Raw genomic sequence first — 17,377 nt, 5'->3', positions numbered from 1 at the left:
CTGAAACAAACTGAGCACTTTTAATAGCGACACTATGTCTGATGTGTGTAATCTCGTGTGTGCTACCAGATTGTCCCACCATTGTATGGAGTTCTCACGTGTGAAGATCAGGAAAAAACAAAAGACTTTGGCATTTGGGAAATTAAAAAGAATGCTTTTAAAACAGTTTTTTCACTTTTACTGACAAATCAAATCACTGATAACACAGTACATGTTAATCAATGAGTGATCAATGACAACAGATTGTGGCACAAAAACATGTAATGAACATTCCACCTCAGAGTATGATTTGCACAAGTGTAATTTCAAAAACAGTTCTGACTAGACCATACAAATCAAAGCGTTTGAGCTGCTGTCTGACACACACAAAAAAAACTGTAGAAGTTGGAGGCAGTGATTTGTTGCTCCAGCAACATCCTTTCAGCTACTTTTAGCTGAGGACTTATTGAAAAGGATGGAAATCGCTGAGCTGGTTCCTGATCAGATGAGCTGGTGTGAAAGTTGTTCCCAGAATTCAAGTCTCCCATCTGTGAGTCTTTTCCCGGGGAGCAAAACTCAACCATCATCATGTGTGAGGCAACTGTACAACTTCACAATTGTCATCCTCACATCACAACAGCTTGTGGTTTACAATCTCCCAAACCATCCTTTTTCTGAAATATGGCATATGTTTCTGTCAAAAAGAAAAGAGGATAGACATTTTTAAGCCTTCATTATGACTACTTACTGAAAAGATACTCTCATTGATGCTGTTTGAAGTTACCTGTGTGAAAGTGATTGGTTTGTCTTTGGTAATGTAATCTGCATATTTGCATGTGAACATTCCACAGTCGCTACCATTCATTTGCTGAGGGATCTCCTAAGAGCAGGGAAAGAAAGAAGACAAGTTTGAATGTGCAAATTGAACCTTGATTAACCTACAGTGCAAAATGACATGTGACACTTTGACAAATTATCTACAAAATCTCCTGACACTAAAAGCTGCTGAGAAACTAATTTCAAAATTCAGAAAACAAAAGTCACAAACATAAGAAACTGTATCTTCTTTAAACATTTCAAATCATCCACGCTCCAGTAACATGGCTTTCGTATCTTGTGGAGGCTTACAAAAACAGCAAAACATTGTATACTTAAAATCTCAGACTGGACTACTAACATTTTTTTTGTCACTATTTTGAAACCATTTGTTACCAGAAACCTAGTGAGGGCTTTACCAAAAAAACAACAACAGAACTTTATAGATCTATAGCTATCCAATTCAACTGTAGAACATAGTGTTTGATAGAAAAGAGAAACAAGTAAAATGCCAAATAAATGAAACTATACTGTGAGGTGAGGCAGATAATGAAATCCCATCTAAAATTCCTGAAACCATGTAATTTGAACACTTATCACAACAACCTTGTCTGTAGGACTTACATTGCGTGTTTTGCTGTGCAGAATCCAGCCTGAGGTATCCAGTTCTTTGCCTTTTTTGTCCTTACTTTCCTGTTGCAGGTATTCACTGGAAAACAAAATTAAAGTGCAAAAGTGCACCTCAGTGAGTTATATTTACCTCTCAAAACACATACCCCATTTAAACAAATATTGCACATCTCATACAGAAACTTACAACAATATTTCACATGCTTTATCGTTGTTTCCTCCCATAGAATCAAAGTACATGATGGACTTCTTGCGGAAATCCACCACCTGAAAAAAACAAAATGCTAAATAAATCCCAAAATATTTATATCCACATTTTAACTGACCCTTAAAACAACAATAAATTCAATAATTTTATTACACGACAGAACAGTGTGTATTATTAAGAATGCAATGGTTATTGTAATCACACTGATCCTACTGTTTCCAGTTTAAGTCCAACATTATGAAGTTTCATTATTTGTTTTATTGTAAAATAATGGAAATAATGCTGAAAGCAAAAGCAAAATCTCCATGAGTGCTTCCAAAATGTTTTTTCTGATGTGTGAGTCAAATATGATTTGAGAGGCATTTGTACTTTCACTGTACAAAAACGCTAAGACACTAACAGAAGATGCATTTCTGTTTCTGTGCCTAAATTACTGACTAAAGATGACATAAATCTACTATTGGTTTTTGGTTTTCAAAGGAATTGTATGCAAAAATATTATATTAAATTATACTATACTATAATAATCACAAGTATTCAGTGTGACCTAGAATGATTGACTTAGCCCATAAAGTGATTTATTGAGGGCAGGGCCAAGAGTTGTGCTCCCCTAGACTTCTATTGGGGATTTGCCTGAATAGAAGTGAGCTGAGATGGAACAGGGCTTTTGCTGTTGTGGCTCCCAAATTGTGGAATTTGTTGCTGTTTCACATTAGACAGGCCTCTTCCCAATTTGTAGATATGCTCTTAAGACCCCACCTCTTCTGTTGTAACTTTAATTTTATTCATTTTTTTAAAAATATATTTATCTATTTAACTTCTATTTTTGTTGCTATGTCTAGCACTTTGGTCAGTGGTTACTATTTTAAAGTGCTTTAGAAATAAAGTTGGCTTGGCCATCTTGTGACCGCCACCCATTTAGCATTAATTCATATGGTACTTTGGACATGTAGCATAATGTAAAGTCAAGCGACGAAGGTCCCAGTCACACAGACTGATCTGGGACCACCTGGCAACCACAGGCCACAAGGGAAAATGTGTCTTCCCTGACTCATAAGTGATAAGCGCCTTGTGATTGCTTTTTTTGTAGTAGCAGATTGCCATGGTAGTTTGCATGGAACATGTTGACTTGTCTGTAAACACTCACCAACTACTCTCGAAAGGGTGGTGAAACTGAAAAGTGTGAAAACACAAATGGACACTGCTGCACCTGTTGAAACACACTGGCTCACTGAGCCTCCGCTTTTACTTAAAAGGTGAATATTCTCCATTCGGCTTGCTTCAAACCTTTACAAGTTTCACTATCACTCAGGCAGTAGTTACCCAATGTTTAATGTCAAGTCTTCCATGTAAATTATAATCTACCACAGCAATCTCCGGGTGACAAGAAAGTGAGGTTTTTGGTGCTGGACCCCTTTGCAACCTCTGATTTCACCTAGAGGAAGGTAGCAGCCTCCAGAATTCACTCACCAACCACTCAAGTAATAGAGATTTTTCCCCTCATGACATGACATCGCATCCATTATGCCCAACAACTTTCAAACAATCAGGCAAAAAATCTGTACCAAATGTCTTTTCTGGCGCGTCTTCCATATTGGCTTCACATTTGAGATTAAGAGCCTATGTATATTTTTATACTGTGTATTATTACACAGTTAGGTCCAATAATCAAGGTGTATTTATTTGTAAAATGCTGGCTCAAAGTGAAGACTGTCAGCTTTAGATAATTCAGAAAAACCAAAACCCCATTGAGGAACTACAGCCATTTTTAAACACGGTTCCCTCTGTAACTGCAATATCTACCTTGAAGCTTATAATCATCATATAACATTGACATAACATATGTATAACACTGACATAACGCATGTATGACACTGACAAAAGTAGGCCTGTTTATGCTCGTCCCTAAACCTTTAGATTACTTTCTACAACAGCCATTGGGACTTACAGAAAGGCACCAGTGCACCCCCAAGTGGACAGGAACCAACAAGATGTCTTTAGAAAAGATGTCCATCTTTTTGGTCCAGCGGCGGACAGCAGAATAGCCACTGCTGCGCAGCTTGGGATAGAAAAAAGTGCTGAACGTATTGACCGTTGGCATGTTGGAATCCTTGCTGCGCTCAACCAGCAGGTTCATGTAGAAGTTGATCACCTGGGAAATTAAAGAGAGAGTTTAGATCAAGTGGACATGTGCACTCGTTTCGTGGTGGATTATGAATCTAATCATGTACTGTTTTTGTTTGTTTTTTGTTTTAAATAGAAGATGTACAGAAACAGACACTTTCTTTTTCTGTACATCTTCTGAGGTTCTCCAGGTGGCAAACCAGGGGAGGCAGGCAGTATATTCATCAAGGCAGGACTTCATCCATGTAGCCACATTGGAACTGTGATTCTTAACTGTGTCGATAAGATCTCTCTATTTTTTTTTCTTAATTTCTAATACAACATTTACGCACCTCATCATTGAGCCAGTTGAGGTTGCTCAGGGTTTGCAAGTCTTTACGTGTAAGGCTGAGACCAAAACCTTCACTTAACACTTCATGAGGATTGCCCCCTCTCAGCACCCTGTTCACTTCAGCCTCCATTTCCTTAAGAGGAAGAATGAGACAGTATACATATATAAAACCATGAAATAGTACTTACATTTTATATGGATCTGAATGCAATTTAGATGATAAAAAATTAGTCTGACAATATGCAAGTACAGTAATTAAAACTAAAAGTCCCTTCATATTCTTAATCAGAATATTACTGATAAATAATTGAGATTAAATGAGGAAACTTAACAAAACCAACAGAGAGCACTTAATTTTCAAAAGATTGTAGAAGAAATCTCTGCACATCTATCATCAAAATGTAGTTGCAGTTTTACTTTTTAAAAGATAAATACTAGTTAGAAAACATACTTTCCTGTGACAGTCTGTTGTGGTCACTCAACTAAATAAATATATAACGAGCTATGCAAGTACATTAGGGTACAATTTCCATACCTCTGTAAGTTCAGGGAATTCTGGTTTCTCTTCCAAAGACGCCTCTTCTTTTATGATGGGACTCAAAGGAAGCTCTTTCTCCAAAGGAACTCGAACACAGACCTCGACATCTGGGCTACGCTGCTCCTCGTTAGACAGGCGCTGAGAACCAGAAATTACAAAGCAAATTATTGCAAAAGGAAAAATAACGAACATGCCAAATCTTAACCCAATAAGGTTTTGTGGGTGACCTCTCACCTGCTGCATCAGCTGAGCAGCCAGAGCTTCTTGCTCTTCTATCTGTCTCCGTCTTTCCCTCGCCCGGGAGTCATACATACTTGTCCTACAGGAAGAATTTAAAAAAGGAAAAAGGTCTTTTTGCACTATTCAAATGTCGTGTAAATTAAATAATTAAATAATTTAGTACACTTACAATTCTTTGATCCATAACTCAGCTTGGAAACATGGCATACTGTTAAGACAGAAATTTATTGTGATGAGATATGTATAAACCTTGGTTGTGCTGAAATATTTACAAAATCTACCTAAACACTTAATACACATACACATTTATAAACAAAATAAGAAAACAACTTCAAATGTTTGGCTATATATGCCTCTGTTTGTATTATGTTTAACCAAGTTACACTTCAAATAGCAAGCCTGACCAAAAGAAATACTAACCTTGAGCTGTCTTGTTTTTTACTTTTTTGCTCATCTACAATAATTACAGAGTCGCCATCATGAGCTGTAAGAAAAGGCAAGAATAAGACCCATGAACAACCACCAAGTAACGTTTAATTCACTTACAATAATATGTTCCACGCTCTCCCCATTTCCATCAAGTACTCAGTATGATTACCTGATGACTGTGTGTCCTGAGAAGAGTTATCCTGCAGAGCTGATGGAGAAGGAGTTGATATGAGAGTAGCTCCTCTGCTGGAACTGAGGTCCCTGTCCAGGAACCATGTCTTGCTAGGGGCCCCCAGTGGACTGGGAAGGTTGCTGGAGCACTGGCTAGAGACTCCCCTGGGGCTGGTGGGACTGCTGGGCCCCTCTGACGTTTCTCCTGCTGCTGACCCAGTTGGAGAAGAGAACTGTAGCAGTCTGCGGCTGGTGGTCAGGAAGCTGGTGCTAATGGGACAGTGACAAGTAGAATGGTACAATGAGTGACTGGTCTGGAAACAACATGATTACAACATGATAAAGTGGAGTAGGTTGTTCTGTTCCCCACATACCATAGCTACGTCTTTGTTTATGAATTAATACTAATACTAATGATGATGTTGCGCACACCAGGAAAAAAAGAAGATCCCCTTTGAAGTCTCTGGCTCAATGCACATGAAAGCTATGTCATTCCATGCTATGCAAAATAAGAAGATACGAAAACTACCTTTCATGCTTCTTTCATCCCCCTGCAATTTTATCTGATTACACATTTTTAGTAACAGGAACATGGCATTGATTCAATACGTACAAATCTCTGTGAGACCTCACAATAGTGTGTGAGCTGCCGTTGTGAAGATAAGACGACTGACCACCAGAGACCATAGTCAGAAGCTGCCTGTAGACCTCCTTCTCCTCCTCTCGAACAGACTGTTAAACAAAGAAAACCCCCAGTATGAACACACAGACATACAACAAACAGATATGAAGGAATCACACAGTTCATTACTGTTTTCATAAATGACCTCCTGTGCTGTGCAGCGGGGCCTGGTCTTGGGTAAGCGGCCTGATGAGGTACTGTGTGTTGGGCTCTGCACCACTTTGATGGGAAAGGTCTTCTCATACATGCTGGTGCAAGAGCTGCTTGTTGCACCTACTCCACTAAACGAACTGCAGACAAAATTTGGGATTTACAAAAAAAATATAATAATGATTGAATATTGCTGACAGGTCACAATAATAAATAACTTAACAAGCAGCAACAGCAAAAAAAAATTTCTATCAGACACAGACAGACAGACACACACACACAAAAGATGTAAATAATACAAGAATACCTTTGAGTTCCATGCGTTCTGAGACTTAAAGGCCTGCCTAGCCTTGGAGAAGGCTGCCATTTAGGGGTGATGGAGGGTGGCAAATTAACCGAATGCCCGTTTGTTTTTGGCACCTCACGATGCACAGGACTCATGCACGCTTGTCGCCTACAAACTTTTGATCCTGTATTTGACTTCTCATTACGCAACCAATCTGGAATACAGGGAGAAAGTACAGTAAGAGTTACAGTCTGGACAGGTTTTTGAAACCTTAAATGCAGATCACAGATCATCATGACTTACACCTGATATATGCTTCAGTGCAAAATCTACTCCATAACCTATGAAGTAACCTGACGTGCATCTTCCAAGCAACCTAACTACATGTCGGGTCAATGTAGCCCGCAATTATTGTGACTTGCCTGTTCATCACCATCGATTCCTCCTTTGCATTTCAGTCTACTTTTTCGACACACTTTTTGAATTTATCACAGAGAATAACAATCATCCCTTTAGTACAAGCAATAACAATTACAGCGTGAATATAAGGACTCAAAAATGTAAGCAAATTAAGGAAGGGTGATTGCTGGAACTATCGGTTTGGGTGTCAGGGAATGTACAAAGAAGTGGAGGGACGAATATGTTTGCACTGGAGGAGAAAAAACCCAAAGAAACAACACTCCCCCAAAACCCACTGACCACAACAAAGACTGGGGACACAGGAGGGAACAAAGTCCCAGCAATTTAAGTTCAGAAACAGCGGGACATGACCACGAGGTAATTAACACATAATGCACCAGCACAAACACAAATAATGGCAACAACAGCGGCTACTTATGTAGATTACATCATAGGCTCTACAAAAATTCCCCGCAGAAGTCTAAATCGGCCCTTAATACTGCATTACATTCTAATACTAATACTTATTTCTTTTATTATGTAACAATTCCTGTTGTATTGTTGCTATCAAAAAATGATTTGCAATGCTGCTGAAACTAATGTCACTGTGTCACCGTCCAAATACTCTGGACATAACATACCTGAGATTACTGACAAATTACTGTTTATGCAATTAAACAGTAGAAGAGCAGAACTGGGGTATGAAAATCACAAAGCCCATACAGTCTGATACAGTACATTTGCTAAAATATTTCCAATTAAAGACTGTAGAGTAAGAAGTTATTATTCTTACTAGTATATATACTAGTTGTCAGACAATTTAAAAGACATACTTGGAAGCTGAAAGCCCTTACAACAGCACTGTCCTGTAAAACACTGTAATTCAACTGGTGCCACAACATCCAAAACCCAGTGAATGTTTTAAAGCCTTTTAGTTTTAATCATAGTTGCTTGGAGTGGACAGGCATTCCCAGAGGGTGGAATTTTGGAAATGCTGCATATGCCCATCTCTTTTCAGCTCAGTTTTGTTAATACAAAAATTTTTGAAAAGTTTAAAATGTTAAGCTTACCAGATTTTGATGTTTTCCACTGCAAAGTTGTTGAGGGAGCAGCAAATGTCTCATTCTGAGAATTCCTGTCAAGGATCTAAATCCGAACACATACAAGTTAAATAAAATTCATGTGTGCCAACAGTCTTTACAGGGACACCCATAAATCTGCACCATACCGGCCTCCCTGTCCAAATTGCTGATGATGTTGAGGGGCGTGGATGAGGTTCTCCAGGTGGCAAACCAGGGGAGGTAGGCAGCATATTCCTCAAGGCAGGACTTACATTGTTCTTCATCCATGCAGCCACATTGGAGCTGTGATTCTTAACCCCTTCAGCTGCATTCTTGACTGTGTCGATAAGATCCCCTGTAGAAATTTCAAACACAGAAAATAATGTGTGCCTATACTCTCCACAATTACATGCACAACATAGGTAACAAAGTGAGTGAGTTTCTACTTACCCATTCGTGATTTCTTTATCACCAAGCCATCTTGGTCGATGTTATGGCCATCTTCCAAACTTAAAGAAAAACAGACGGTATTCTGTTAACAACACGCTACCTCAATTTTGTCAAACTTAAGATAACGGCGAAATGGACAGCGAGCTAAAACACTGCGGTCACACAAACACTGTGCTCATAGTTCTGTCTGGTTTGAAGCTTCTTGGTGTTGGTTACCAAGGGAGTTCAGATATATCTGCTCGTACCATTCAAAGGGTCTTTTCCTCCTCATCTGACCATCTCTTGGTGTGCGTTGAGCATGTGGGTGTTCGGCAGCTGGTACACCATTGCGAAGACTGGCAACGCTCGTTTCTATCCACTCGCAGATTTTATTCAACATGGCTCAAAAGTTTTGGAAATAACGGCGCTAGTTTCAAGACAAATCGCTGTCACTGATTTGAGTCAGCCTTAGTGTCTGTGTAGTCAAACCCAATTAAGCTAATGTGCTTTTTTTCGACCGGGGAAAGTTAGCCGAGACTGCTTCAAACACCAACACTCCTAACAAATGGCATTTTATTACCACACGAACACTCGCAAAACCGCCTGATATTTAGCTTACAATTAGCTACCTACCTAACTAGCAAACTAGGCTAACTATCCTGCTAGCTAACGTTGTTAGCTACACGGCTAATTTATGAAAGTATGTTTAAATTACAACGGGAATGCGATAAGTCGCAACCGACGCGTTCAGGAAAACGAAAATCATGTTGGGTTACACCCTAACTCATTTATATATCCTTAACGTGACAACAAATTGTAAATAAACTCGTTGAAGAATAACATCTCCCGCTTCTTCCTCATTCAAAACCACAACATGGCTGAACCGAGCGTCTGACCATCGTACATTGTGATTGGGTGATTCGAGGTTGTAAATTCCAGTGTACCTAAGGCTAACTGGTCGATTGCAGAATGGTGGGATGCGTTAGGGCTCTGGTTTAACTGATGGTCTCTGACGTTTAGTCCTACGTCACAGCCGTAGGACTCGACTTGTGGATACAATCAAATCGCACTAAATCCTGTGTATTTCTTTTACTGATCAGTTGCCTTTGACCTCGATGGAAAAAGCAATGAGGTCAAAGACATTGGTGAATGAGGGTTATTTCGTTAGCCATAATTTCGTTGTACATGTACAAAGATAATAAAGGTCTATTCTGTTCTATTCTTAAAGAAAAAAAAACAACCTATTGCACTTACGGAACTGTTCTTATCCCAAGTGGATAAATGTAAATGAAATGCCATAATTTCACACGTTTCTTTTTTTTTAAAAAAATCTTAAAGTGTTGCCAGATGCTATTTTTGAAAGTTCTGCAACACACAATAAACCGATTTGTTCCATAAGAGATACACCAGTAAGGATATTTCCTTAAAATGTAAGTGTTTCTGCAGCAAATCACAAGTGAACTGTAAAAGTGGATTGTCTATTCCTGGATGACCTTGGGATTGTACAATAAAAATGATAAATATTAGTCTTTATCAACACATACACTCACTGGACACTTTGCTAGTATGCAGTTGAACCCCTTTAGCTTTCAGAACTGACTTCATTTTTCAACAAAGTGCTGGAACCATTCCTCAGACAATTTGGCCTATTTTGACATGATAGAATGACACAGTTGATTCAATCTCCCATACTACCACATCCCAAAGTCACTTGACTGAATCAAGATCTGGTGACTGAAACCAAGAAACTGGTTTGAGATTGTTTGAGCTTTGTGACCCGGTAGAAGCAGCCTTCTCTGATGGCTGCTTCATAAATGGATGGACATGGTCGGCAAATACTCATCCAAATGTTGCATTAAGAATTGAGATACATCAGACCGGGCCTGTGTTTCTGTTCTTAGCTGACATGAGTGGCACCTGGTTTTCTGCTGCTGTAGCTTATCTGCTTCAAGGTTAAACATGCTGGGCATCGAAAGATGCTCTTCTGCATTACTTGGTTGTAAAAGTGGTGTTGTGAGAGTTTCTTTAGACTTCATATCAGCTTAAAGCAGTCTGTCTTTTCATGACATCAGCAAGACAGTTCCTCACAGAACTGCTGCTCACTGGATATTTTCACTTTTCTGGACTATCCTTGGTAAACGCTAGAGATGGTTGTGTAGGAAAATCCCAGTAGATCAGTAGTTTCTGAAATACCTAAATTACCTTTCTTTCTTCATTATGATGGTCATTTACAACTTCAGCAGGTCATCTTGGCGATCTATACATGCCTAACTGCACAGTGTTCCTGTCATGTGCTTGGCTGATTGGATATTTACATTAACAAGGAATTAAGCAGGTGTACCTAATATATTGGTAAATCAGTGCATAACTTCTTTCAGCATTTTCTACTTAACCCATTCCCAGCCGCCAGGCTCACATAATTTTAGGCTCAGTATAGGGGATGCCCAAAACGACCAAACCCATGAATCTCTTTGTTCAGTCAAAGACTTAACTGATACAGATGAAACAACAAGATACTTTTAGCACAATTTATTTAATCAGAGAGAACCATGATGACAGTCATACACATTCACCCTATATTACATTAACATCTAGCGTGAAATCCAGGGTCCTGATAAAACGTGAAACTGCATCAATGGAATCAAATAAAGGTTATCCAAGGCCACTTTAGAAGACTTGTACATTTATTTTAAGCATCTAGCTCGCTGCACATTTTATCTCATACACTTTCTAAAATACATCTTTCTGTCTTAAAAAAATAAACTTCAAATCTTATGAAATATAGCGTTCAAATCCCTCTCTAAGTATAGGCCTTATCAAAAATAAAAGTCAATCCATGCACATATGGCACTGTTATGTTTATATTTTACTATTTCTCATCACTTCAAACCAACTACAGAAGTGTACATACAGACCCCCAAAAAGCTATCATGCTGAAAATGAAGGCTTCTTCAAACTAAGTACTATTCATGAAAAACAATAATTTAAAAGAGTTCAGATTCAAATGCAATGACATACCATAAACACCACAACAAGGTGAATATAGTGTAATATCATACTGACCAAACAGTGTGTAACATTAACATAAATCAACAAGTCAAGGCAGAAATCAACAGCAAAATCCCACATTGAATAAATACATTTTTTTAGATTGTCATTCAAAATCCAGAGAACGTGTTTCCAACCCTCAAACTGTTAGACACAGTGGGGTTTCTTGTAATTCACAGTAGTAAGACAACAACAGTTACGACTGAAAACAGGCAAATTATTTAAGTCTTTTAAGCCTTTTTAAAGTTTCATTTGTGCTTCCAGTCATCCACATGAAAACCCACAGCAACAGTCCCGTGATGGAATGACTGAATTTGGCATAGTTAGATTTTTTTTTAGGGTCATGCATAATGTATCTCCTAATGACGATCAACATCTATTATTTGCAGGGAATTTATTATACATATGCATGCATGACAATAAGAGACCCATATAGTTTCATATGAACACTCACAGTCTGATAACGCTACATGAAATGAAGATGATCACTGATTATTGAGTGTTTCTGGGTGATAGGCCATAGTTTGGGTCATGGGTTCACAAACATGTTAGAGATGATGGAAAGGTTATACACATTTTGTGTGTGGATACTCACATACCCCAAAATTGGTGTTTACTTGTACAAAGTATTGACAACCTCATCTGTATAAGGCAAAATAAATAAATAAAGCTGTTATAACTGGGAGCCTCATCACCACTATCAACAACAGCTTAAAAGACTCTTTTTATGTTTGACTACATTTCTGTAAATGGTGCAGCTCTTGTCGACAGGTTTACTCTCGCTTTGTTCCAAAGATCTGGAGGAAAAAGGAGAAGATATAGACGATATCCAGGTAGATGTTGAGAGTGGCAAAGACGTATTCTTCTGGACTCATGGTGTACCGCTTGTTTCCCATAAGGAGTTGGGTATCAAATGCCAAAAACTGCAACACATATTAATAATAATTTTTTTTTTAAAAAGCAAAAACAAATAACTCAACTTTTATATTGTTTGTAGGCACCTACTGCATATGTTCTATTAAATGTGACTGGGCTTATTAGTAATAGCTCATCTGTATTTATATGCTCACCATGGTAAACAGTATAGCTCCCAAAGCAGCATAGGTGGCATCCAGCCATGGTACCTGAATGACACATATTCATTTATTAGTTGTGATTCCACATACTAATTTACAATAAGCAATCAGCTGAAATACTATTATATTTTATTATATGTTCTCAATTTGGAGTTGAGTCTGTATTAGTTTGAAAACATGTACTCATTTGAGGGACTTTATTCATTTTTACTATTTTGAATACTGTAGATTTAAGCGAAAGCAAAACAACAACCAGCCCTATTTGACTGCTGTATTAAACTGCTAAAACAAATAAAAAGAAATGTGGAGTTATTTATTGTTTTTTTAAGACACAATGGTTAGGTAATCTAAAAATAAGCCGAGAAGATTTTTTACTAGAGTCAAAGGATGTCTGAGAGTTAGCTATACTGCTGAAAATACCAGGTATCTACCTCATGCAGAGGAGTGAGGAAATTTTAACAGTGTGCAAAACTCCTGTCAAAGCAAAAGGTGCTTTAAAGAATCTAAAATGTGAAACTATTTTTTCTTTATTAACCACCGAATTCCACGTGTTTTTAATCTCTTCAGTAGGCTACTGTTCTACATGACAGAAAATAATAGCGATTGAAAAAAAGACCTTAAATGAGAAGTCGGGTCCAAACTTGTGTCTGGTGTCTTAAATCCTGGCTGTTCTGGTACAATCAGCTAAGTCATGTTTACCAGACAGAAAAATGATGCGATTATTGGATTAGTTTGATCACACTTACATATTGGAAAGGGAGGACAAGGGCCAGCACCAGGCCAGAGATGAACATCACCATGCAGAAGACAAAAAGCACACCTTGGTATGAGGTCACATCAAACTGCAAAGAAGAAAGCACATCAAACAGACACATGTAAGTCAACATGTGGGAAAAGGTGACAGAGGGAAGTTAGATTTACAAGTGCACAGAAAGAAGAGCATTTTGGTTTTCTCACCTTGGTTTGAAAGCTAAAGACTGTGACCAGGAGACAGACTGCTGCTGTAATGCCCAGACACATCACCACTGACTTGGTGTTATAAAAGCTGTTAAAACAGCAAACGTGTAAAACGTTATGCAATTGTTACCACAGGGTAGGGGGTTCTTTTTTTTAGGTGGCCTAAAAAGCACTGGCACAGATCGGATTATTCTGCTAAAATAAATAAAGTGTGCTAACTTTAAATTGACATGCTGTAAAGAAAATACACTGCTGGCTATAATTATTTGAATATAAAATCCATTAAGAAGACAAGAAGACAATCTAAAGAAGGCATTCAAAATATACCTGGACAACATCCCTGTCATGTAGGAGAGCGAGAGAGTCTGTAACATAAGACAGTCAGTCGGAAAATGTAGGCATTATATGCAAATAACAGCATAACAAATAATATCACCTTAAAAAAAATCTCTATATATTTATCGTTAGATTTCCAAAGTCAACTTGCAAGTCAACTTTCAAATGCACAAAATAATGAGTTATGTCTTACTGCTATAAAAAAGAAGTTCAGAGAATCCCATCCATGTGTAAGCAAGGTCATATTTATTAAAAAGATAACACATATCAGTGATATACTTACAAAGATCACAAGCAGAATCAGATTCCATGGAAACTGTCTCCTGTAGGGGTAAACAAAGACCAGTGTTTCAATATTTGATGTGATTTCACTGTTTCCGTATGATGTGCATTTCCTTTTTGATAACTTCTAGCTCACCTTGGTGCAGAGCAGCAAGACAAGGTCAGATAAGTGACAAAGAAAACAGCGCTGCAAAACAACAAGAATATTGTTTGATATGTCTTTAGACAGAAAAGACATGAACACAAAATAAGTATACACTTCTGAGAGATGGTGTTACTTACTAAGAGGCCCAGTACCACCCAGGATTAGTCTGAATGTAGTCCTTCACAGGGTCACTGTAAGAGAGTGGCTCAGGTAAGTGCGCTACCCACCGAGGCTTATACAAATTCAACATGAGAGGATACTGGAAAAAAAATCTGCTTCCACCAGATGCTCACCAGAATGTGAACACAGCCACGATCGCGAGAGTAACCAAGAGCTGGATCATCAAGATGCTGTACACCTTAAAAAAAAGAAAGAAAGTATTTGTTCTATGTACTGGCCTATAAAGTATATAAAATCACTTGATCAGCACTTTAGGTAATTAAGCTTTTTCATACCTTTCGGATGAAGACCCTCCTGATGTTGCGATCATCCCAGTTGAATTCTGTGAGCATCTCAACATCATTGTAGCAAGGAGCACTGACGCCTAAAGGGATCATCACAACATGTTTTAGACAATATTTGCTTATTTAATCCCATCACTACCACACGAATTCAACACCTGGCCATACCTGCAGTAGCTTCCTCATAGCTCGGAGGTGCAGGCGCCACCAAGGCCTCTCCACTGGAAGAGCCGTTGGTGGTCTTGTTTGCAAGTGCCAGCTGGTTGGATACAAGACGAACACTTTGATTTCAACGAATAGCAAACCATTTCTTTTCTGACCATCTCCTATGTTTGGCCTTTTTATTTAATATTAAATCTTGAGTGCAAATTGTTCCATATCTGGAATCACATATCACTGGGGTAAAGGGGTTTTAATTTGTAGTTTTTAATGTCAACAAAATACATATATTGATATGAAAGCGAGGACTTGTAGATTTTTGATAGGTGTCGTACTATACCAGGATGAACTGCGCCAAAGATTTGGAGTAATGACTAAAGAAATATATAATAATAACAACAACATAAATAAATATTGTTTATAAAAATAATAAACAGCTATTATCAACAGCTTACATAAGTGTAAAACTGTTCACTTTGCCATTAAAGTTTAATTTGGTGCTTTAAATTTAAATGAAACCTCAGCTCATAGTACCGATGATCTAACCCTCAGCTTAAATAGCAGCTGCTCTTAATAATTAACACGTCACCGAGCACGTCAGGCTGGCTCGTCACAATTTCAGTGGGGTACGTCAAGTTTTAACCCATTTTTAGTTTTTATAATTGTAATTATAATGGATTACAAAAGGTTTTGATTGACAGATTTACGCGCATGAAGCCTTCAGCTGTCTAGATCAATATTTGAAGATACGAATTGTCCCGGTGTGTGTTTCTTATCTATATCGTTAGTCTGGAAAACATAATAGACAGGCGATGTTAAAGAAAAAAGATACACAATGTTAAGTTTAAAACAATAATAATCCAGAATCCTCAATGACTGATGTAACCGTCTGGATGTAACCATGCAGCCAGGTCTACACAAATAAAGGTTGTCATGGTGATGTGACGCATTTGCTAAAGTATCACTTACACGACACACAAAATATGAAAAATACTTTGAATATGAAAAGAAAAAAAAGAGATTAAGTAGATTAAGATCTCACTAATGAGAAACCGCATGCACCAGCTGTCGAGCTGCAGAAAATGTGACGGTGCAGGGCGCAAAATTAGTTATTCAAGTAATTGCTTCTATGATTACTGAAAATGACGAAATCCAGTTCCATCTACAAATCCGCATTGCTATTACGCACCTGATAATAATGGGAGTAAATAGATTAGGTAGGCACTCACATTAACTGTTATGAAAGTATTCACAGTAAATACATTAAAAAAAATATTGATTTCGACGGCTTAATTAAGTCCTAACTGAATAACGACATTAAAGCTCATACCTTGCCCTGTGTCATGATGCCTGTGTGTTGTCCAGCAGTAGGTAGTCCCGGTGCGTATTCCAAACACACAATACCGCGGTGGGGTCTCCTTTATTGTGATATTTCTCGGAGTCTGGCAAGACTAAGACTGACAGCTGTGAGAAAGGACTGGGACTGATGTGGTCTTCTCGCCTCTTTAGACTGAATACCCAACCTCTGACGATACAGTGATGTAATCAAAAAACAACGCTCAGACTCGTGCAGATACCCCCTCCCTCACCCACCGAGGGACGTTCTAGCAGCATCCAGATGAAGTTGCACCATAGAGAAACGCTGGGACTGTACCACAGCACCGCGAAAAATAGGGAGTACGGATCTCTGCATGATGCGTTATGAGGACAGAAGTCCAGACGAATCTGGAAATGTGGTCTGCAGCAGAACCAGGACAGCGGGGGGTTTGCAGGGTACAGTGAAATTTCCAGATTTTCAACACCAGTTAAGATTTTCTCTTTCTTCTTCTTGCATCTGAATGCTGTCATTCTTAACAGTTAGTTAAAATGATTCTGACTGAATCTGAATGGAGATTTTTAGAAAAAAATGAAGAATACTCTAATCAAAGCGGTTTCTCAAAAACATCAAAATAGGCATGTTATATAATTTGTAATAATGATTTGTAAACCCCTGTTGAATAAATGTTAAAAACAACCATATGCCACAAAATAGAACTCCCTCCCAATATAATTTAACATATTAAAAACACTTTTATTTAGTAAAAGTGTAACACAAAGAGCCATATAAAGAACATCAAAACAGAGCATTTTGCAGATGACACAGGAAAGACATTCAAAGTAAAGCTGCTGCTTTCCTGGTTTAAAGCCCCCAAAAAAAAACAAACAAACAAACAAACAAACAAACAAAAAAAACACAAAACAGATCCTGGTCAACATAAATACAGGAACCAATGCACTGCGGAAGAAAAAAGAAATATAGTAGAAAATAACATTCATTTACTAGTCTACTTACTAGCCATCACCTAATTTCAAATATCCATTCAGCTCTCTTAAGTAAAATCTTTTCAAATTTGTCTTTAAGCATTAGATGAAGACTCAACATCACCAAATCTTCTTGGGT

The 17,377-nt window shown here is 38.1% G+C and overlaps 2 protein-coding genes across 2 annotated transcripts; both read right to left on the bottom strand.

Moving 5' to 3' along the window:
* Window positions 1–155: 155 nt before the first annotated feature.
* si:dkey-21c19.3 (sentrin-specific protease 1) lies at window positions 156–9,400 on the bottom strand. The gene is made up of 18 exons (XM_031746897.2): window positions 8,740–9,400; window positions 8,495–8,553; window positions 8,212–8,399; window positions 8,054–8,129; window positions 6,606–6,798; window positions 6,294–6,438; window positions 6,080–6,198; window positions 5,465–5,736; window positions 5,287–5,350; window positions 5,036–5,074; window positions 4,861–4,945; window positions 4,624–4,764; window positions 4,090–4,221; window positions 3,582–3,785; window positions 1,613–1,692; window positions 1,420–1,504; window positions 764–859; window positions 156–673 (listed from the first exon to the last, which is right to left on the bottom strand). The coding sequence occupies exons 1-18, from the start codon at window positions 8,871–8,873 to the stop codon at window positions 611–613; spliced, it is 2,175 nt and encodes a 724-aa protein (XP_031602757.1). The 5' UTR covers window positions 8,874–9,400; the 3' UTR covers window positions 156–610.
* A 1,587-nt stretch (window positions 9,401–10,987) lies between these two features.
* Window positions 10,988–17,106, bottom strand: LOC116325902 (protein lifeguard 2-like). The gene is made up of 12 exons (XM_031746968.2): window positions 16,268–17,106; window positions 14,947–15,037; window positions 14,773–14,861; window positions 14,611–14,675; window positions 14,455–14,508; window positions 14,309–14,359; window positions 14,174–14,213; window positions 13,882–13,919; window positions 13,555–13,642; window positions 13,344–13,439; window positions 12,592–12,645; window positions 10,988–12,444 (listed from the first exon to the last, which is right to left on the bottom strand). Exons 1-12 carry the CDS (start codon window positions 16,280–16,282, stop codon window positions 12,295–12,297), a joined length of 831 nt encoding a protein of 276 aa, XP_031602828.1. The 5' UTR covers window positions 16,283–17,106; the 3' UTR covers window positions 10,988–12,294.
* Between the last annotated feature and the right edge of the window lie 271 nt (window positions 17,107–17,377).

The sequence above is a fragment of the Oreochromis aureus genome, linkage group 20 (assembly GCF_013358895.1).
Source record: "Oreochromis aureus strain Israel breed Guangdong linkage group 20, ZZ_aureus, whole genome shotgun sequence".
Taxonomy (NCBI): domain Eukaryota; kingdom Metazoa; phylum Chordata; class Actinopteri; order Cichliformes; family Cichlidae; genus Oreochromis; species Oreochromis aureus.
Note: the sequence above shows the minus strand (reverse complement) of the source record. Positions and strands in the feature narration are given on the sequence as shown.

Coding starts and splice junctions, on each gene's coding strand:
- si:dkey-21c19.3 (XM_031746897.2), bottom strand. CDS start 8,873: ATGTTGAATAAAATCTGCGAGTGGATAGAAACGAGCGTTGCCAGTCTT. Junction 3,786..4,089: donor TCAACTGGCTCAATGATGAG/GTGCGTAAATGT, acceptor TTAATTTCCCAG/GTGATCAACTTCTACATGAA. Junction 1,693..3,581: donor GGGTGCACTGGTGCCTTTCT/GTAAGTCCCAAT, acceptor TGTTTTTTTCAG/GTGGTGGATTTCCGCAAGAA.
- LOC116325902 (XM_031746968.2), bottom strand. Junction 14,360..14,454: donor GGGTGGTACTGGGCCTCTTA/GTAAGTAACACC, acceptor GTTGTTTTGCAG/CGCTGTTTTCTTTGTCACTT. Junction 12,646..13,343: donor TTGTCCTCCCTTTCCAATAT/GTAAGTGTGATC, acceptor TGTGTCATTCAG/GTACCATGGCTGGATGCCAC.